General features: G+C 36.6%; 1 protein-coding gene across 6 annotated transcripts in view; it reads left to right on the forward strand.

The window, feature by feature from the left end:
- SPART (spartin) overlaps window positions 1-22,560 on the forward strand; it is a 36,988-nt gene that overhangs the window by 9,166 nt on the left and 5,262 nt on the right. For 5 of the 6 annotated variants that reach the window (XM_069601554.1, XM_069601555.1, XM_069601553.1 and 2 more), the window contains 7 exons: window positions 199-1,010; window positions 8,657-8,854; window positions 11,179-11,334; window positions 14,366-14,489; window positions 15,023-15,217; window positions 16,130-16,288; window positions 16,366-16,456. In XM_069601554.1, the coding sequence (XP_069457655.1) occupies window positions 201-1,010; window positions 8,657-8,854; window positions 11,179-11,334; window positions 14,366-14,489; window positions 15,023-15,217; window positions 16,130-16,288; window positions 16,366-16,456 (1,733 nt within the window). In that variant the 5' untranslated portion in view covers window positions 199-200. Of the gene's footprint in view, window positions 1-198; window positions 1,011-8,656; window positions 8,855-11,178; window positions 11,335-14,365; window positions 14,490-15,022; window positions 15,218-16,129; window positions 16,289-16,365; window positions 16,461-22,560 lie in introns of those variants that run through there. The other variant, XM_069601559.1, reaches the window with a different exon arrangement.

Here is a 22,560-nt window from a genome sequence, read left to right on the forward strand (position 1 = left end):
AAGAGCAATATTCATCCATTCAACAAATACATATTGAGTATTTTCTGTATGTCACATCTAAATAGGCTTAGGAAATACATCCGTGAACAAAGACAAGCAAGGCTCCAGTCCTCTGAAGTATATTCAGGTGGGAGGAATTGATACTAAATAAGTAAACAAATATCTAAGGTAATTAAAAATATATTTCCTGTTTTGCAGAAATGGAACAAAAACCCCAGGATGGAGAACCTATTGAAATTAAGATCATCAAGGAAGCATACAAGAAAGCCTTTGTATTTGTTAATAAAGGACTGAATACAGATGAATTAGGTCAAAAGGAAGAAGCAAAGAACTACTATAAGCAAGGAATAGGACACCTGCTTAGAGGAATCAGCATTTCATCAACGGATCCTGAGTACACAGGTCCTGAGTGGGAGTCTGCTAGGCAGATGCAACAGAAAATGAAAGAAACGCTACAGAATGTACGTACCAGGTTGGAAATTCTAGAGAAGGGTCTTGCCACTTCTCTACGGAATGATCTTCAGGAGGTGCCCAAGTTGTATCCAGAATTTCCACCTAAAGACGTGTCTGAAAAGTCACCAGAGCCTCAGTGCTTTAGTTCACTTCCTCAACACAGTGAAGTAAATGGAAGCACTTCAGCTGCAAGTGCAGAATCGAGTAGTACACCTGCTACTTTGTCCTTGCCGTGTCAGAGTCATCCGTCCGAAGCACCCCCTGCTTACACTCCTCAGGCTGCTGAGGGTCACTACACTGTATCCTATGGAACAGAATCTGGGGAGTTCTCGTCAGTTGGGGAGAACTTCTATAGGAATCACTCTCAGCCACCTCCTCTTGAGACCTTAGGGCTGGATGCAGATGAGTTGATTTTGATACCAAACGGAGTACAAATTTTCTTTGTAAATCCCGCAGGGGAGGTTAGTGCACCTTCATATCCTGGGTACCTTCGAATCGTGAGGTTCTTGGATAATTCTCTTGATACCTTTCTAAATCGTCCTCCTGGATTTCTCCAGGTAAGCCAAAGAAAGAGGTAAACAAATTTGAAATATGTGTAGAACATACTACTTTTATTTGATAATATTTATGATGTGTCCAAGACAGTGAATGCAAAAAGGTTACTATAATTTCTAGTTCCTTTTTAAATTCATGAAATTTATGCTCCTTCAGCATCTGTGTTTGTATTTGACAACATTTCTTTTTCTTTATATATAAAGTCTTGTTTCAGTATTAAATTTGTGATGACAGGGCCTGAAGGAGATTGGGATATTCATCCTTCTAGTTTTTTATCTGAACAAGAACCCTAATAACTTTAATTTCAAAAGGGAATTGTGTAACTCTTGTGTGCATGTGTAACTGTAAATTTCCACAAATGTTGTCAAGACCCCACTGAGGGGCCAGACAGGGCTAGATGCAGCCTGGTGTCTGGAACAGTGGTTCTCAACTAGTAGGAATCACCCCTGCCATCTCCACACACCCTGGGATATTTTAACAGTCGTGGGGACATTTTTGGTTGTCACAGCTGGGACTGGGGTGTGTGCTGTTGCTCCTGGCATATATGGTGGGTAGAGGCCAGGCATACTGCTAAACATTAAATAGGATAGCTCTTATCAATTAAAAAAAATAACTGAAAATGTCAGTCATACCAAAGTTAAGAAACCATGGTCTACAAGTATAGACTCTGATGATGATCATCTGAGAAGCAGTTCTAACTTTCCAAGCATATACATTTACCAGGATACACCTTGGTCCAAGAGCAAAGACTGTTGCTAAATAAAGGTTGAGGTTAGGACACTGTTAGGGAATTCCTGAGGTATTCTGAAGGTAATGGTCCAGTATCAGTCTGTTTTAGTATGGGGAGATGGGTTTCTGGAAATACAGATTCAGTATTCATTGGATGTAACAAAAGGATATGCATGGCAGGGAGATGACTGAGCAAGGCAGGTGCTTTCACAAGTCCAGGTGATGTGGTTTAGCTACAGTATTAGTTATCTACATTTGTTTTCTTTCATTATATGTTATATTTTCAATTCTTATGCAGCTTTTACTTTATGAAGTCCACTTAAAGGTTGTTTACGGATAGTTGGAGATTTACTAGGAGTGTATGAAGGAGATACCTGGGAGCGTTGTTGGAAGGAAGATTTCATTAATAAACAGGAAGAATAGTGTGAATCATAAGTTATTTTTTAAGAAGAAGCCTTAAGGTTGAAAAGAGTAAGCTTATTGCTTCTGAGGGGTCTGATAAAAGGTAAAATATTTTCTGCTGAACTGGTAATAAAGTGGCATTGTAAGAGTGGAATTTAAAAAACCTTTGGGTCCTGGGCTACTGGAGGTGCAGGGAATGACTATTTGAAACATTCTATTGATTACATGAGTTCAACCATTAAAATGACTTGTCCTTTAGTAAAAATTTGTTCTGTAGATTTAATTTTGTTTTTCTAGTATCTTCTATTTTGAGTCCTAAATAAAAAAGTAAAATTGTACCCAAAATTTGAGTCTTTTTAAGGGACTCTCATTTACATGTATTCAGTTATTTATAACAGTGTCCTAAAAGAGAGTTGCCACGTGTTTACTGAATTTTTTGCTCTTAGAAATCACTATTGCTTTATTTAGGAAATTAGAAATTAATTTAAAATTGGCAGACTAGAATTCTGTGGCTTCCAAAAACTAATTTTCTCTTGAATTTATTTTTAATATACTTTTTAAACCTGTCAGATTTGTAGTCAATTCATATGGAACTTGGATATGAAATTGTTCTGTGAAAGTGAAACTGGGAGAAGTCAGCCTGTGGTAGGTTAGCTCACCAGTCTGTAATACTCTGCCCTGAGAAAGGTCTATAAGTTTTATTTGAGAAGATTTGAGGATACTCCATTTCAGTCAAGGTGACCAGAATGTAGTTTATCTTAGAGAAATAATGACACAGTAAAAGAAACCTTTCTCTAACTTTCATCATTTAAGTGTAACCATTACAACTTTTTTTTGTTAAATATACCACCTGTTATTCATATTTTTTTTAATGTCTCATTTTTAACTTTATTCTAAGCAATAACAACTGTGAAATTGAGGAAAAGATGTTGTATTTTTCCCTAATACATATTGAAATATGTAGCTACTCAAATTTTAATAGTTGGTACATTACTTGAAGTCATTTCACATACTAGAGATGGTTATATATCATACTTTGGAAAATACAGCCTTCAGTTTTATTGTAACTTGTCTGAAGTTTGATTTTTACGAAAGCTGGAGTGTGGCTTTTGAAATGACTAAAACAAAGACTCCACTAAAATAAGAATTTGAAAATGTTAAGCACTTTTCTAGGAAAGAGTCAGACTTGCACACTTTATCTCTACATATTTGTATTCTGTTGGTCAGAGATGTGATAGTACACCAGAATTTTCCATTGTTTATATAAAATTGTTCATCTGTTTGACTCATATACATCACATAATATTTGATAATAATTGTTCTTCCAAGTTTCTTAATATTAGAGAATATCTTGGTGAGGGGCAAAATTATATTCTGGTTACTCAAAAAATAATGGAAATTAATACATTTGGATATTCTGATTTAAACTTAATTTCTTCTGAATTTAGATCTCCAGGCGGTGAGTTTAAGTCTTAGTTGATAATCTGACCTCCCCGTATGATGTTGCTGGGCAGCTTTTGGTTTAACTTCACAATAGATAGTGAATCCATAAATTTAAATTAATGTTCTTGCTCTATCAGATCAGATTGGACTTAGTAAAAAAAAAAAACCAACTGTGTTTCTAAGTAAAATAATTGTTTAGCTTCTCCAGTGGCAGATAGCATGTGTTTAAACCCTAGCTTCACTTTTTGGTTGTTGACTCTGAGCAACTTAATGAACCTCTCAGTGCCTCAATTTTCTTGTGGTTAAAATGACACTAACCACCGCAATATGTAAGACAAATGCTAACAAGTGTGAAAGGGGAAATTAACAATAACACAGTAACAGTGGGAGACTTTAATACCCCACTCACACCTATGGATAGATCAACTAAACAGAAAATTAACAAAGAAACACAAACTTTAAATGATACAATAGACCAGTTAGACCTAATTGATATCTATAGGACATTTCACCCCAATGAATTTCACCTTTTTCTCAAGTGCTCATGGAACCTTCTCCAGGATAAATCACATCCTGGGCCATAAATCTAGCCTTGGTAAATTCAAAAAAATTGGAATCATTCCAAGCATCTTTTCTGACCATAATGCAGTAAGATTAGATCTCAATTACAGGAGAAAAACTATTAAAAATTCCAACATATGGAGGCCGAACAACACAGTGCTGAATAACCAACAAATCACAGAAGAAATCAAAAAAGAAATCAAGATGTGCACAGAGACGAATGAAAATGAAAACACAACAACCCAAAACCTGTGGGACACTATAAAAGCAGTGCTAAAGGGAAAGTTCATAGCAATACAGGCATACCTCAAGAGACAAGAAAAAAGTCAAATAAATAACCTAACTCTGCACCTAAAGCAACTAGAAAAGGAAGAAATGGAGAACCCCAGAGTTAGTAGAAGGAAAGAAATCTTAAATATTAGGGCAGAAATAAATGCAAAAGAAACAAAAGAGACCATAGCAAAAATCAACAAAACCAAAAGCTGATTCTTTGAAAGGATAAATAAAATTGACAAACCGTTAGCCAGACTCATCAAGAAACAAAGGGAGAAAAATCAAATCAATAAAATTAGAAAAGAAAATGGAGAGATAACAACAGACAACACAGAAATACAAAGGATCATAAGAGACTACTATCAGCAATTATATGCCAATAAAATGGACAACATGGAAGAATGGACAGATTCTTAGAAAAGTACAACTTTCCAAAACTGAACCAGGAAGAAGTAGAAGATCCTAACAGACCCATCACAAGCACGGATTTTGAAGCTGTAATCAGAAATCTTCCAGCAAACAAAAGCCCAGGTCCAGACAGCATCACAGCTGAATTCTACCAAAAATTTAGAGACGAGCTAACACCTATCCTACTCAAACTCTTCCAGAAAATTGCAGAGGAAGGTAAACTTCCAAACTCATTCTATGAGGCCACCATCACCCTAATACCAAAACCTGACAAAGATGCCACAAAAAAAGAAAACTACAGGCCAATATCACTGATGAACATAGATGCAAAAATTCTTAACAAAATTCTAGCAATCAGAATCCAACAACACATGAAAAAGATCATACACCTTGACCAAGTGGGCTTTATCCCAGGGATGCAAGGATTGTTCAATATCCGCAAATCAATCAATGTAATTCACCACAGTAACAAATTGAAAAATAAAAGCCATATGATTATCACAATAGATGCAGAGAAAGCCTTTGACAAAATTCAACATCCATTTATGATAACTCTCCAGAAAGCAAGAATAGAAGGAACATCAGTTCAGTTCAGTCACTCAGTCATGTCTGACTCTTTGCGACCCCATGAATCGCAGCAGGCCAGGCCTCCCTGTCCATCACCAACTCCCAGAGTTCACTCAGATTCACGTTCATCAAGTCAGTGATGCCATCCAGCCATCTCATCCTCTGTCGTCCCCTTTTCCTCCTGCCCCCAATCCCTTCCAGCATCAGAGTCTTTTCCAGTGAGTCAACTCTTTGCATGAGGTGGCCAAAGTACTGGAGTTTCAGCTTTAGCATCATTCCTTCCAAAGAAATCCCAGGGCTGATCTCCTTCAGAATGGACTGGTTGGATCTCCTTGCAGTCCAAGGGACTCTCAAGAGTCTTCTCCAACACCACAGTTCAAACGCATCAATTTTTTGGTGCTCAGCCTTCTTCACAGTCCAACTCTCACATCCATACATGACCACAGGAAAAACCATAGCCTTGACTAGACGGACCTTAGTCGGCAAAGTAATATCTCTGCTTTTGGATATGCTGTCTAGGTTGGTCATAACTTTACCTCAACATAATAAAAGCTATATATGACAAACCCACAGCAAACATTATCCTCAGTGGTGAAAATTTGAAAGCATTTTCCCTAAAGTCAGGAACAAGACAAGGGTGCCCACTTTTACTGCTACTATTCAACACAGTTCTGGAAGTTTTGGCCATAATAATCAGAGCAGAAAAAGAAAAGGAATCCAAATTGGAAAAGAGGAAGTAAACCTCTCACTGTTTGCAGATGATATGATCCTCTACATAGAAAACCCTAAAGACTCCACCAGAAAATTACTAGAGCTAATCAATGAATAAGTAAAGTTGCAGGATATAAAATCAACACACACAAATCCCTTTCATTCCTATTCACTAACAATGAGAAAGTAGAAAAAGAAATTAAGGAAACAATTCCATTCACCATTGCAAAGAAAAGAATAAAATACTTAGGAATATATCTACCTAAAGAAACTAAAGACCTATACATAGAAAACTATAAAACACTGGTGAAAGAAATCCAAGAGGACACTAATAGATGGAGAAATATACCATGTTCATGGATCGGAAGAATCAGTATAGTGAAAATGAGTATACTACCCAAAGCAATCTACAGATTGAATGCAATCCCTATCAAGCTACCAGCGGTATTTTTCACAGAGCTAGAACAAATAATTTCACAATTTGTATGGAAATACAAAAAACCTCGAATAGACAAAGCAATCTTGAGAAAGAAGAATGGAACTGGAGGAATCAACCTGCCTGACTTCAGGCTCTACTACAAAGCCACAGTCATCAAGACAGTATGGTAGTGGCACAAAGATAGAAATATAGATCAATGGGACAAAATAGAAAGCCCAGAGATAAATCCACATACTTATGGACACCTTATCTTCGACAAAGGAGGCAGGAGTATACAATGGATTAAAGACAATCTCTTTAACAAGTGGTGCTGGGAAAACTGGTCAGCCACTTGTAAAAGAATGAAATTAGATCACTTTCTAACACCATACACAAAAATAAACTCAAAATGGATTAAAGATCTAAAGACCAGAAACTATAAAACTCCTAGAGGAGAACATAGGCAAAACACTCCGACATAAATCACAGCAGGATCCTCTATGATCCACCTCCCAGAATACTGGAAATAAAAGCAAAAATAAACAAATTGTATCTACTTAAAATTAAAAGGTTTTGCACAACAAAGGAAAATATAAGCAAGGTGAAAAGACAGCCTTCTGAATGGGAGAAAATAATAGCAAATGAACCAACTGACAAACAACTAATCTCAAAAATATATAAGCAGCTCCTGCAGCTCAATTCCAGAAAAATAAACGACCCAATCAAAAAATAGGCCAAAGAACTAAATGGACATTTCTCCAAAGAAGACATACAGATGGCTAACAAACATATGAAAAAATGCTCAACATCACTCATTATCAGAGAAATGCAAATCAAAACCACAATGAGGTACCATTTCACACCAGTCAGAATGGCTGCAATCCAAAAGTCTTCAAGCAATAAATGCTGGAGAGGGTGTGGAGAAAAGGGAACCCTCTTGCAATGTTGGTGGGAATGCAAACTAGTACAGCCACTATGGAGAACAGTGTGGAGATTCCTTAAAAAACTGGAAATAGAGCTGCCTTATGACCCAGCAATCCCACTTCTGGGCATACACACAGAGGAAACCAGAATTGAAAGAGACACGTTTACCCCAGTGTTCATTGCAGCAGTGTTTATAATAGCCAGGACATGGAAGCAATCTAGATGTCCATCAGCAGATGAATGGATAAGCAAGCTGTGGTACATATACACAATGGAGTATTACTCAGCCATTAAAAATAATACATTTGAATCAGTTCTAATGAGGTGGATGAAACTGGAGCCTATTATACAGAGTGAAGTAAGCCAGAAAGAAAAACACCAATACAGTATACTAATGCATATATATGGAAAGATGGTAACGATAACCCTGTATGTGAGACAGCAAAAGAGACACAGATGTATAGAACAGTCTTTTGGATTCTGTGGGAGAGGGAGAGGGTGGGATGATTTGGAAGAATGGCATTGAAACATGTATAATATCATATAAGAAACGAATTGCCAGTCTAGGTTTGATGCAGGGTACAGGATGCTTGGGGCTGGTGCACTGGGATGACCCAGTATGGGGAGGCAGGTCGGAGGGGGCTTCTGGATTCGGAACACGTGTACACCCGTGGCGGATTCATGTTGATGTATGGCAAAACCAATACAGTATTATAAATTAAAGTAAAATTTAAAAAAATAAATAATAAAAGAACAGTGGCAAACAAACAAAAAAAATGACACTAACCAACTTCATGGAATTGTTTTGAGGATTAAATCAGTAAATATATGTGGAGTACTTAGAAACAGTTTGATTTTATTTAATTTCCACAAAAGGATGTTTAATAATAAAAGCTTAATTTACTTTGACCATTATTTATTTAAAGCTAGACTCATTATCGGTTAACAGTGGGGGCTATTTCAGGGCACTGGTTTTAAGACTGTTTAATTAGAGGAGCAGTAAGATTTTTAGCACAGTTCCTGTGTTTCGCAGGGGGATCAGACTAGCAAATGATTGATTTTTATTGGGGGTTTGTTGATGCCGATGGTTCTACAAAGCCTTATAAAATGCATGTCAAGCCTTCAAGTGTGTATTTGCTAGTGAAACAATATTTAAAACCTCAGTGAAAACCTTGTTTTGTTAATTGATTTATTTTCAATTAATCCTTTCAGGTTTGTGACTGGTTGTATCCTCTAGTTCCTGATAGGTCTCCAGTTCTTAAATGTACTGTAGGTGCCTACATGTTTCCTGATACGATGTTACAAGCATCAGGATGCTTTGTGGGGGTCGTCTTGTCATCTGAATTACCAGAAGATGACAGAGAACTCTTCGAGGATCTATTAAGACAAATGTCTGACCTTCGGCTCCAGGTAACTTGTGTGACGCCTTCAGGATGAAAACCTACTTTAACATAATCACTCCTGCTTTCAAAGAAATTGTAATAAGCTCCAGTTTGATCGGCAGGAAATAGTACATAATTTGCTTGTGTCTTCACAAATATTTACTACACATTGGGAATTGGCTGTAAATAGTGATTATGGTGGTCTCTGAAATCAAATTGTCTCGGTTTGAATTTGAACTCTTGAACTTAATAGCTGTCTAATTCAAGTTAATTTATATCTGAATGTTACCTTAATGTTGATCTTCCCTATGCTTTAGTTTCTTTATCATAAAATAAAGATAATAACATCCACTTTATTGGGCTATGATGAAGATTAAAAGTTAATGCGTTAAGACACTTATATCAGTGCTAGCAAGTAGTGTGGGTATTAGCTCTTGTTATGACCATTGTCTTACTTCTCAGTTGGAAAATTGGGCTCAAAGAGCCCAAAAATGGGACTCAGTGGTGAAGTGGAGGTAATTCAGCATTGATAGTAAAGTCGCTCAGTTGTGTCCGACTCTTTGCGACGCCATGGACTGTAGCCTACAAGGCTGCTCGTTCCATGGGATTTTCCAGGCAAGAGTACTAGAGTGGGTTACCATTTCCTTTTCCAGGAGATCTTCCTGACCCAGGGATCAAACCAGGGTCTCCTGTGTTGCAGGCAGATGCTTTACTGTCTGAGCCACCAGGGAAGTTAATTTCAGCATTAGCAGATGGATAGTGTTAGACATTTTAGGGGTATGAGGAATAGGTTTTATCCGAGGAAATTGTCTTTGTTCTTATGATGAATGAAGGCAAAATGTGATTTAAAAAGTGGTTGGTCATCCTGTGAACTTGCCTCATTTAACCCGTTTTCTCTGCCCAATACTGATCTGTTTTAGGAAGTTGAAATAGAGTATAATGGAGATATTTTCTTGAAGTGTTCTTGCCCATCCTAATGTAGGACAAGGGAGGAAACCATTTTTGATTGTGCATATTGACAGTTATTAGAGTTTGAAGAAGATTGATAGCCTGGTAATAGATATATATAGTATATATAGAAAACCTTGTATTTTCTCCTTCCATCAACAGATATTTAAAATTCATTATTTAACCTGGTTCTGTGTTAAATGATGGGATGGTAAGAAAGAATAGAGAGGGCTATAAAAAGACATATATAACAGCTTCTGTTCTTGAGCATGTTAATAGTCCATTAAATAACAACAGTATAGTGTAATCGATGATGGAAAAAAGTGAAAGGAGGTCAGGGAGGATTTCACAAAATAGTTTTGAGTTCAGTTATGAAAGATCTGTTCCTTTTATCTCAGAAAGTAGAATATATCTTCAGTCTATACGTATGTCAGACATTTAAGGGCAAAGGTGATGGGAGCAGATCACCAGGTATGAGATAGGTCAGAGAGTTATCTCAGCTTTAGATTGTAAGAACTGTATATGAGAGTGACCTGATGATCAGTATGAACTAAAATGCCAGTAAGGTAGGCAAACAAAACCTATGACCCCCCTACAGAAGTGTGTGTAGCCTCAGTATGCTCAGGAGAGTTTACAAAGACAGCACTGTGGTCAAATGGGTATGGGTTCAAATCTAAGCTTTGCTGTTTCCTAGCTGAAGACAGTGACATTCTTAAGTGATCCAGACTTTTTATGGAGCTGTTACTCTTCACCCCTACATTCATTTGACTTGTATTACCAAGCTCTAGGCAAGAAATTAAACTGACCTTTAGTTTAGTTGTTTATGTCCTCTGTTCAGTTTTATTTTTCAGTTGCGTGTTATTTTGTTTTCTGTATTGTCCTAGAACTCCCAACAGTAAAAAAAATAGCTTAGTTACTCGCTATACTTTTGACTTGTCTTTACTCTTAAGCATTCATTCAGCAAAGTGTATGTAAGTAGATTACCTTGAGTGTTGAGTGCAGAAGTGAAAAAAACAAAAGCAGCCTTCCAACAATGCAGAGTAATTAAACCGGATATGAGTTCCTTTAAACTCATTTAGTCCTATATGTGTTTCCTAAAACTTACTTATTATTTAACTAAATTCAAATGTGTCTGCATCTGATTTTGTGGTCACTTATACCAGCAACTGCTATAAGTTTATCTCGAATACCTTCTTGTCTTTTGAAATTTACTTTAGGCCCTGTCCTGTGAACCAGAGAACTCAAAAAGGTTTGAGATTTGGTGATGAGATAAAAATATAGAGAAAGACTAGCAAAAGTAGTTGTAAAACACTGACATTTGAATAAGTATATTACTGCAGCATGATGTATACCATAGCTTAGAAGAAATGTGAATTTGAACTAAACTGAGTCCTTTATTCCTAGACCAACTGGGACCGGGCAGAAGGAGAAAATGAATTCCAGATTCCTGGAGGATCAGGATCTGCCTCTGACCAGTTGAAGGAAGCCAGCGGCACTGACTTGAGACAGCTGGACCCGGGCAATAAAGATGTGCGTCATAAGGGAAAACGAGGGAAAAAGGTAAGTAAAGTGAAAAATCAACAAGGTATGAGGGTGTGTTCTAGCCTAAAGGTACCTTTCACCAGTTTAAATTATTTATAAGATCCCCATTTACTAAAGCAGAGCAGCTTGCAGATAACAGAGTGATCACTGGTCAGATCATTAGAATCAGTGTTAATGTTTCCCTTTCCAGGTATTCATTTAAACTGTCTTAAACGATAGTCTGTGTTTGGAGGATACATCTTTTTCAAATATTGGAAAGATTTTTATATTCACGTTAATGATGAATATGCTTTTTTGTTTTGTATTATCTTCTACCTTCCTATATACACCAAGATCTTGGGTCTAGGTGTACTTTTCCTTATATTGCCATTTTTATTCAGTTCCTTATTTCTTCATGTAGTCAGCAGAACAGAGAAAATGGGCTTTAAAAAATATATATTTAGCATTTTTTTCATTCATTTCTTAGATCCTGTGTTATTTACCAAATGTTGAATTTGGATTAGAGGTCAGTAAGTATTTATTGAGTGCTGGAAAGCTGCTGGGAGGGGTTGGGAGCAGGAGGAGAAGGAGACGACAGAGGATGAGATGGCTGGATGGCATCACCGACTCAACGCACATGAGTTTGGGTGAACTCCAGGAGTTGGCGATGGACAGGGAGGCCTGGTGTGCTGCGATTCATGGGATAGCAAAGAGTTGGACATGACTGAGCGACTGAACTGAACTGAGAAAACTGAGCATAATAGAAAAAAGTTGAAATTCCTCATCTCAAATATTTACCATCTAGTGGGGAGGATAGATTAGCAAAGAGAGAATTTCTACCCAACGTGATGGTTAGATGAAAGTACACAAGTTGTATAGAAGGCTCAGTTGTACCTTCCAAGATGTGTGGTGTGGGAAGCGATTGAGGAGGCTCCTCCCGGAGGGCATTATGGCTGAGATGAGTCCTGAGGTGAAGTAAGCAAACCTATGAGGAAGGAAAGTACCGTTGTGTGAGTATTGAATTGTAAACAGTTTGGCACTGTTCATTGTTGTAACTCATAAGTGCTTGGTAATTGTCTTTGGAATTAATGAATGTCACATGAATATTGTACTTTCACACACCAACTGTCACTATGGGTTATGTTGAGCATCTTAGACCAGCTTTATGAGGACATGGGCATTCAAAATGGAAGTTAGAAGTTCATTTTTTAAAATTTAATTCTTTGATTTAAAAAAATCAAATTACATAAGATGGTAGATACCTTTGAAAAGCTTTACTTCCACCTTCATCCCTTTCTACACCTTCCTTCTGCCATTGTAGGTAATTTTATTAGTGTCTTCTGTTTCTTTTCTGGGTTTTTTGAGGTAGATAAAAGCAAACAAAATCTGTTATTGTTTCTCTCTCTTTCTTATACAAAAGGTGGCATCATATAGAGTGTCCTAGAACTTCCTCGGTCTTTTTTACATTGTATTTCATTGTATGAATAGATCACAGTTTATTTAATCAGCCTTTTATTGAGAGGTATTTGATGTGGTTGTTTGCTATTACAAACAGTGCATCAGTGAATAGCTTTGTAGAGCTATTGACTCATACATCTGTAGGTAATTCATCAATTTCTTAGATGTGGGGTTACTTTGTCAACAGATAAATGCATTTGTGATTTTGATAGATCTTGCTGCATTACCCTTCCTAAGGATTACACAGTTCAGATGCTACCAGGGGTAAATGAACACCTGTCTCCCCACAGGCTGCTAGCAGAGTGGATGGTTGCGCTTTCTGTATTTTGGCAGTGCAATGATGAGAGAAATATACTGGAATATATTAATTTGCATTGCTCTTTTTGTGAGTAAAGTTGAGCAGAGGTATAAGGGTAGTTCAAGTTTTGTTTTCTGTGTGGTGTCTAGTCATATCCTTTCTCTGCAATGTCTCCTGCTGCTGCTGCTAAGTTGCTTCAGTCGTGTCCGACTCTGTGCGACCCCATAGACAGCAGCCCACCAGGCTCCCCGTCCCTGGGATTCTCCAGGCAAGAATACTGGAGTGGGTTGCCATTTCCTTCTCCAATGCATGAAAGTGAAAAGTGAACGTGAAGTCTCTCAGTCATGTCTGACTCTTAGCAACCCCATGGACTGTAGCCCACCAGGCTCCTCCATCCATGGGATTTTCCAGGCAAGAGTACTGGAGTGGGGTGCCATTGCCTTCTCCCTCTGTGATGTCTAGGCATGTCCATTTTTATTACTGGGTTGCCAGTCCTTCTCAATTTCTAAGAACTCTTTATATATTATGGACATTGGCCCATTGTCAAAGATAGAACTTGCAAGTATTTTGTTCATTTTGTCTTTAGGTTTTATTTATGAGTAGCTTTTCCCCACATGTAGGAGTTTTTGTTTTTAATGTTTTATATTTTAAATCAGGTTATATTTCTGTTGGGTAAAATTTTGAGTTTCAAGTTGTTTTATCATATTATGAGGTCTGAGTTAGCCTACTGCTAAGTATTTATAATGAAAAAATAAATTTAGCTTTGACATTTTGAGTGTTGGCCCTAGCCATTGAATTAGCAAGTATTTCTGTGTTTCCTGTTTCCATTCAAATGGAATGGCAGATTCTGTGTTTATGTATTTTTATTTGCTTTTACTTGAAGTCTATCAAAACTAGTTCATTTGGATGCATTCTTCATTACTGATTGAGTTATTTAACACATGTTTTAACCTTAGTGAGGACTGTATGAGTATGGGTATTTAGGGGAATGATAGCCCTCTGAAGGAACTCGGTCTAGTCAAGGAAAGAAAAAAGTCAATTTAAATATAATCTGATAAATGCTGTATTGGAGGTATGTTGGTATTTAAATCTTACTTACCAGCGGGACCTAACATAAGACCAGAACAGTTTTCAGCTTCATGGTGGTTGTGGGTATTGTGTTTTGTGTACTAAAATGTACTAATAGTTAGGTTGGCTGGAAATACTTTCATTCATTAGTATTTATTGGCTTAGTATTTTATTACAAAATGCTTATGGTTTTCCTTCATCTTAGTTTTTATTATTTTCACTTCTTGAAACATTTTTACCATTTAGACCAAAGGTACTTCAAGTGAAGAAGTTAATCTGAGTCACATGGTACCCTGCGAGCCAGTTTCAGAAGAAAAAGCAAAGGAGTTACCTGAATGGAGTGAGAAAGTGGCTCACAACATTTTGTCAGGTATTACAGTAATGATAACTTTTTTTGCTTATGATGTGAAGCTTTTGGGTGGGTCCCATTAGAGAATACTTGGAAAGATACTGTTTTATCTTTTGGTTTTAAATGATCAGTTTATAAATACTTAAAAATAGAACTTATCTCTTCGAATGTTGCATTTTGTCATATTGGTGTAAGTTCTTCTTGGTTTATTTTTCTCTTTTTTTACTCTTGGGAGAGTTGGTAGTGAAAAGCTTCAAGAAATCCGAAGCTTTCAGAATAACCCTAAACATAAAATCAGTTATTTTCCTTTCCCCTTGGAAATCCCCTCTTAATCTTGGTATAGGTATTAAATGTATACAATGAAAGTATGAAATTGAAAGTCACTCAGTTGTGTCCAACTCTTTGTGACCCCATGGACTGCACAGTCCACGGAATTCTCAAGGCCAGAAAACTCGAGCGGGTAGCCTTTTCCTTCTCCAGGGGATCTTCCCAACCCAGGGATCTAACCCAGATGATCAGTCCTAATTTTATCCAGTTATTTTTCCCTTTAAAAGGTGCTTCCTGGGTGAGTTGGGGTTTGGTCAAAGGTGCTGAGTTTACTGGCAAAGCCATCCAGAAAGGAGCATCTAAACTTCGAGAACGGATTCAACCAGAAGAAAAGCCTGTGGAAGTTAGTCCAGCTGTGACCAAGGGACTTTACATGGCAAAGCAGGCGACTGGAGGAGCAGCCAAAGTCAGTCAGTTTCTGGGTAAAGTGACTTTAGATTCCTTTACTACTTTTTACTTAAATTAAAAATCTTCTTTTAGTCCAGATTAATCTAATCTCATTTAGATGGTTTAACTTTGAGGGTAAAGAATTCGCACAAAGCAGTTTTACGTTGCTACTTGTGGTGGGATCTGTAGATCAGCAGCACCCACCTGACAGTCTTACAAGTACGTCAGGCACTGACACACCTACTGATTGGGTATTTCCAGTTCACAAGCTGTCTCAGTGATTCTTACTTGCTTATTAAAGCTTGAGAAGCACTGGTTAAAGGTTACTTTGATGGGTTGGAGAGTGGAGCATCTGTGCCTTTGAAAGGGAATGTATTTGCCAAGTGTATTTACCATCCTGGAGTATGACACATGCTTTGAAGGACAAGTAACTGCATTTGAATCAGATTTTTGGTGTGTTTACTTTTATGTACACTTAAATACTGTATTACTATTTCAGTTGAGTATTTGCTGATAGGGAGAAAAAGTACAAATTCGCTTAGCTGGAAAACATGATAGTTGGATCTACCAGTCTTGCACTGCAAATAGAAAAGGTGAATGATTCTCTTCTAAGCAAAGTGATGAAACATTATATTTAAGACGCAGAGTTGGTGATGGACAGGAAGGCCTGGTGTGCTGTGATTCATGGGCTCGCAGAGTCAGACAGGACTGAGCGACTGAACTGAACTGAACTGAAGCTCTGCAAACACATCCTTAAACCAAACAATAGCCTTTGTTTAAAAAAATAACCAGCCTTGTTTTCATCCTTTTAAAATAGGAATGGTAACATTATACAATGAAACAACTTTAGATATTCATGAAAGAATTTCGCTTAGTGAGAATGGTAAAATCAAGGGGAAAATACATGTTTTTCTAAGTTTTTTTTTTCTTTTAAATGGTTATACTAGTTGATGGAGTTTGTACTGTGGCAAATTGTGTTGGAAAGGAATTAGCTCCACACGTCAAGAAGCACGGAAGCAAACTTGTTCCAGAATCTCTTAAAAAAGACCGAAATGGAAAATCTACCCTGGATGGCGCTATGGTTGTAGCAGCAAGTAGTGTTCAAGGTAACATAAAACTCTGAAAACTTAGGATGGTCTGTTTGCCAAGGGTTGGTTTTACTTACTTTTGAATGTATTTTCAGGATTCTCAACTGTCTGGCAAGGATTGGAATGTGCAGCTAAATGCATTGTTAATAATGTTTCAGCAGAAACTGTACAAACTGTCAGATACAAGTAAGTTGAATTTTATCATTTTAATAATGAGATCTCTTATAGCATTTGTTAAACTCTGGGGATAATTAAAATGATTGTATAGCTATTTTTTAATTAAATATCTGATAAAAGTTTTTTTTTCACTTGCTATTTCTAAATAGAAGAATAAAGATTCTAGAAATCAATAGTATTACTGTGACTTTGCCTTGTATTACTAATTGTTGTATTTGTTCATCATCAGTGGAAAGAATAGATTCACGTTATTTTTAATGCCTGGAGTTTCTATATGCCTTCATGTTCTTGTCTGTGATTTTGGTGGGAAAAAGTTGAATTATATTTAAAGTATTACACTTTGTTAGTACTAGCCCCTTCTATATACAAAGAATATTAAATTTTCACATCTTATTTGAATGTACCACTGTGCATAGGTATTGGAACAGACAGATGGTATGACATGCCATTAAGAAATGAACAAACATAGAACTGAATTATTTATCCAAGTTCATCTGATAAGTGGTATTAAAGATGAGACTTAAAAATAGGATTTTAGCTTTTTATTCTGTCTTTATAAGTACTAGAAGGCTAAACTCAAATTTAGTATGAAGGACTTGAGTTGCTTTTTTTAACTTTGAGTTTGTTTAGATCTTAATAGTTAATGTTTATTTAGAAGCAAAAATTAATCGTGTTCTCAGCTGTTGGTTATGTGTTAATTATTTACCCACTGACAGCGTTCAAGTTCATACTTCTGCATCAGACATTGTGTTCAGTGCTTTCCATATGTAGTGTTTAATTTTTAATGCTGTTATCTCCATTTTATAAATGAAGAAACCAAAACCATAGAGCATTAAACACCTGATTAAGAATTGCACCCTAGTAAGTGGTAGAGCTGAGATGTAAGCCAGGTCTTTGTCATGCAGTGTCAGGGAACAGTGCTGGGCCAACGCTCTCCTTGATGGGATATCTGTGTGAGTTTAGTATCTGGAATTCTTTTCCAGCACTACATCAATATGTTGAGACTCCCTCCCATCATAGTAAATTAGCTAACGAGTAAATTACTAACTTAATTTCCAGCCTAAGTTGGTTTGGTCTGCTCAGTCCAGGGCAAACATACCTTTGAGAAAAAGTAACATGGTATGTCATCAAGCAGGGTCAGTTTTACCAGAGGATTTGGAAAAGCAGATGCAGAGTAGATCTGAAATTTTGATGGAAATGTAAAACCCAAGTCTCCCAGCTGACTTCTTGTCACTCTTGGCATTGACCTCTAATATAATACTCTTTTTGTTATGCCTTTTAGGTTACTTTTAATGGATTAGTCATCATTAGAAAAATGGCTTCTTTTTTTGTTGCAAGTGAAGGAGAAACTCACAGGTGTCTTTTAGAGCAAAAGTGGATTATTTTTAGATTATTATGTGCTAGCATGGCTAAGTAGGTGGTCACATGAGTAAGTAGGAATTGCTTTATTGGATTTGTCCATTTCCTACTCCTTTAAAAAAAAAAAATGTACCTAAGTACTTGAATTAAGTTGAGTCTTTTAAAAAGTTTGAAATTCACCTAACTAGGAAGTACAAGGTTTTGGTGTAGATTTTGTATTTCTTGTCCTTAGTGAGGAGAACTTAATATGATATTAGAGGATTTTTACTGTGGTTTGGAGCTAATTTATTTCTGTTATGGTGTATATTGCTAGTTTTATCCTTTCCTCCAAAGATTCAGGTCTTTTTTTCAGGAAAGAAGCAGGTGAGGATTTAGTTAATTAGATTTGTATTTCCAGTTATCAGGATACCTTAGTGTTAGCAGTAACTTAATTAGAAACTTGGAAAGATGGGGGGGACAGTGGGAAATAACAGGTTTTGTCCAAGTAATACTGTTTTCTCACTTAAGAATAATCTTGCCCAGAAGTAGAAATTGCCTTTTAGGAGAAGAAACTGCAGGTATTAAACCAGTAATAATTCAATCATATTTAATCACTGAAGAATTGGAAAATCTAATTCTCCCATAGTTTAGCTCTCCATAATTGACATAAATTTATATTTGTTTACATTTATGAATTTACACCTGTTTACACTATGAAAGCTATTTGATACATGGAACATTTGTATTTTTCTACTCTAATCCAACTGATGATGGTATAATGAAAACTTAATATTTTTTGAACATGGGTATTCTTATTGCCTATGAGAAATTACTTTCCCAAGTAGTTGTTTCAAGTCTGCATTAATTATTTGCACTATGCCTAGGAGAAAAATATGTTACATAAATTTCCATATCAGGTTTTTTGTAATATAAACAAATACAAAGAATTTCTTTTTTAAAAAATTTAGGTATATTTAAAGGCAGGTTGTATTAGATAAGTATATTCTCCATGCCTTTTATGGTTTTGATTCTGATTCAGGACTGTGTTCATTCATTATGAATGACTTACCTAATGACCTGCTGCTACTGCTGCTAAGTCGCTTCAGTCGTGTCCGACTCTGTGTGACCCCCATAGACGGCAGCCCACCAGGCTCCCTTGTCTCTGGGATTCTCCAGGCAAAAACACTGGAGTGGGTTGCCATTTCCTTCTCCAATGCATGAAAGTAAAAAGTGAAAGTGAAGTCACTCAGTCGTGTCCGACTCTTAGCGACCCCATGGACTGCAGCCCACCAGGCCCCTCTGTCCATGGGGTTTTCCAGGCAAGAGTATTGGAGTGGGGTGCCAATGCCTTCTCCAACCTAATGACCTATATAATTAAATACACTCCTACTAATTTTTTGAGGTAAATATATAAGAAAAATTTGTTAAGACTTTATTTTTTGTCAGTTATATTACTACATTTGTTATATAGATTTAGGAGCAAGAAGACCTACAGGAATAAAGAAAAAGCAATTGAGTAACTTTAAATCTACTATACCTAATTGCAGTATAGTATCTATTAAATAATTCATCACTCTTCTACATAGCTTCTAACGTTCACCTTTAAGTTCCTTTTTTCCACTTTAAATTGTTTAGAGGAAAATAATATAACTTCAGTAAGTTAGGTACATTTTTGTTTCCCCCTCAGTAATATTTTATCTTAGAACATATATTTGTGAGGAATAAGCTTAGTAAAAATATTTTCCTGTAGCAAATTAACTCTTTTAAGGTGTAATATTTAACTGATTTATTTAGTAAATTTTAATTAAAGTTTCCCTTAAATTTTCACTGGGTGAAGGGACAAATTCAAATCCATTTGAGGGTATCCCCTTTAGCAGATGTCATATTATACATAAAACTATATCACATCTACTCAGGAGTTGTGTAGGATCAGTCTTGTCTTTTCAATATGGTAACTGTATAAATATTTAAATATCATTATGTCTTTCGCTTATTTTTTCTTTTCTACTAAATACTCCCAGTTTAACAATTCCATATATAGTATGGTTTCCAGATCTTTCCTTCATGAATGTTGTTCTCAAAATATGGAACCCAGAGTTGAATCTAATATTCTAGAGGTATCGTAACCAGCTTGAATACAGTGGGGTTGTCTCCCTTGTTTTGGTCATATTTAGCATGTGATAAATATGGAATAGAAGACAAAGGGTATGTCTTTATAGTAGCTGTTACTTTATTGACCCATATCAAACTTGTTTTTCTTAACTGAATTATAATTGCTTTACAATCTGAACCTTTGCCTTATTTTTAGGTAGTTGATGTTTGTACCTAAATAAAAACTTTACATTTATTCTGGCTTAATTGTACCTCATTGATTTTGATTTTGACTCATCATTAATTCTGTCTTATCATTTTGGCTTCAGATTTTGATGTGTGCCATGTTAGCCTTACATTTTGAGTTACCTGTAGGTTGAAAGATGTGTTCTTACGTCTTGAGATTTTTTTCCACAGGTGTTTGTGTGTGTGTGTGGATAAAGTCAAATCACATGCTTACTGTAGCCTTTCTTCCTGATTTGTCTTCCACACTCATTTCTTAAATAATGGTTCTGTCTACCTATGGTTTTACTCTGTACTCCCTTTTCTGCTCTTTGTGGATATCACACACACACACACACACACTCACACACCCATCACTACCTCCGCCCCCCCCCCCCCCCCCCCCCGTGGCCACAATTATCACCTATATCTCAGCAACTCTTAGATCTATATTTCCTCTTAACTTTTAATCTACAGGCTCATACATCCCAACTGCATACCACTGCAGCCATTCAGTCCACAAGTCTTTTTTTTTAAAATCCCTTCAGCTCTAGCCTTGTTAACATTACCTTAGAATAGATTTTCGTCATTTTTCATCTAGCTCAAAACTTGTTTCCCAACTGGTTCCTCAGTCTTAAACCCTTTCAGTTCACAATGCAACCTGTGATAGATCCGTCTGAAATGCAAATTTGGTCATACCATTCCTACTGATTTCAAGATAAAGTTTAAACTCCTTAGCTTCACCTGTAAGGTTGCTTGTAACCCATCTGTATTTGAGAACTATTAAGAAGATATTTCTGTTTTAAATATTTAAGGTTAACATTTCTAAAAATAACTTTGAAGGTTGCATGTAAATTGAATTTTAGGCAGATTTATTAGAAAGTTGTGATGATATTTTGCTATAATGAGTAAAATCTGGAATCACTGCCAGGGTGCTATTTTGCTATATGTTACTGAATACACTGGAGAAATTCCTGAAAAGTCTCATTCAAATTGACATCTGAATCCCATTGACTTATTTAGAGCATTCTTTATATTCATTTTTTATTTTTGTTAAATTGGTAGTATTCAGTAGATAAAATGTAATTCAATTAGCTAATTATAGTTAACTTTTTTAAAAGGAAGAATAAAAAATAAGCTTTTTTTTTTTTTTGCCAGAGATAGGCTTTCTAGGAGTCTTTAACAATGTAGTTTAATTGAATTAAATTAATTAGTTTAGTCTGAATAAAGAGAAGAACTGAACAGTTATTAAGGCAAGAGAGGAAAAAGGGATGTCTGCCAGGAATCCTGGCTCCTGGGCATGTTGAGAAGCAGAGGTGATGAGTGAGGAGATATTTAAAAAATAAACACAACTTCTGAAAAACTGTTCTTAGGGTCTTTAAAAATATCTTTAGTCGTATGGAATTTTCAAAGTGCTTTCACATACATATCTCATAAGATAAAGGAGAGGAAATTTTATGGGGTACAAAGAGGTGGGGACTTCACCTGTGTCACGTGGCTAATTGTTGGCCCATTTGATACTAGAATCTTAATTTCCTGACTCCCAGTTTAGTAGTTTTCTCCAAACACTAACATGGCCACATTCTTCAGTCATCATGTCACTTGACTGCAGTTAACCCAGGCCTGGAGAGAGAGGCCCTGAGAGGGACCTGCTCAACCAAGAGTTTTGGGCACCCTTCTAGTGCTGAAACTGCCTCCTCCCCTTTCTTCTCATTGAGCCTGAGCCATTGCCACGTGATGACTGTATTTGTGACTGAGGCTTAATTGAGTGTGAGAAGGCCCCATGTCTTTTGCAACATCAGCAATTCTGTGGAATTATGAGGGGTTGCAAAGCAGCAGGGACTAGCAGAAAGCAGTCAGGAGCTTTTCCATTGGGTGACTGTTGCGAAAGCCCCAATCAAGAGTGGTATAGACATAAGGTTTGACAGATTGTAGGCTCTGCTGTGCTCTGGTTCTGATTAACATTCTGAATGAAATATTCAGAAGAATTATAAGATTATTGCATATTTTTAGCACTGAAGTTGGAATAAAACAGAAAACATGAATAAACCAATAGGGTCACAAACCACAGAAGGCCAGGCTAGTAGTAATAGAGGACTTGTTAATTTGGAGGTCTGATCCAGTATAAGAAAAAATGTCCAGATACTGGTCACAAAGCATCTAGGAAACTTCAGTATGTTCTGGAAAAAAGACTGTAAAATTTTGCCTTTTTGTTCTAGTTTGTTGTTTAAGCAGTCCTCTATTTGGGGAAACCTATGGACAGGATCCCTGGACTGCAAGGAGATCCAACCAGTCCATTCTGAAGGAGATCAGCCCTGGGATTTCTTTGGAAGGAAAGATGCTAAAGCTGAAACTCCAATACTTTGGCCACCTCATGTAAAGAGTTGACTCATTGGAAAAGACTGATGCTGGGAGGGATTGAGGGCAGGAGGAGAAGGGGATGACAGAGGATGAGATGGCTG

This window comes from Ovis canadensis, chromosome 10 (genome assembly GCF_042477335.2).
Source record: "Ovis canadensis isolate MfBH-ARS-UI-01 breed Bighorn chromosome 10, ARS-UI_OviCan_v2, whole genome shotgun sequence".
NCBI lineage: Eukaryota > Metazoa > Chordata > Mammalia > Artiodactyla > Bovidae > Ovis > Ovis canadensis.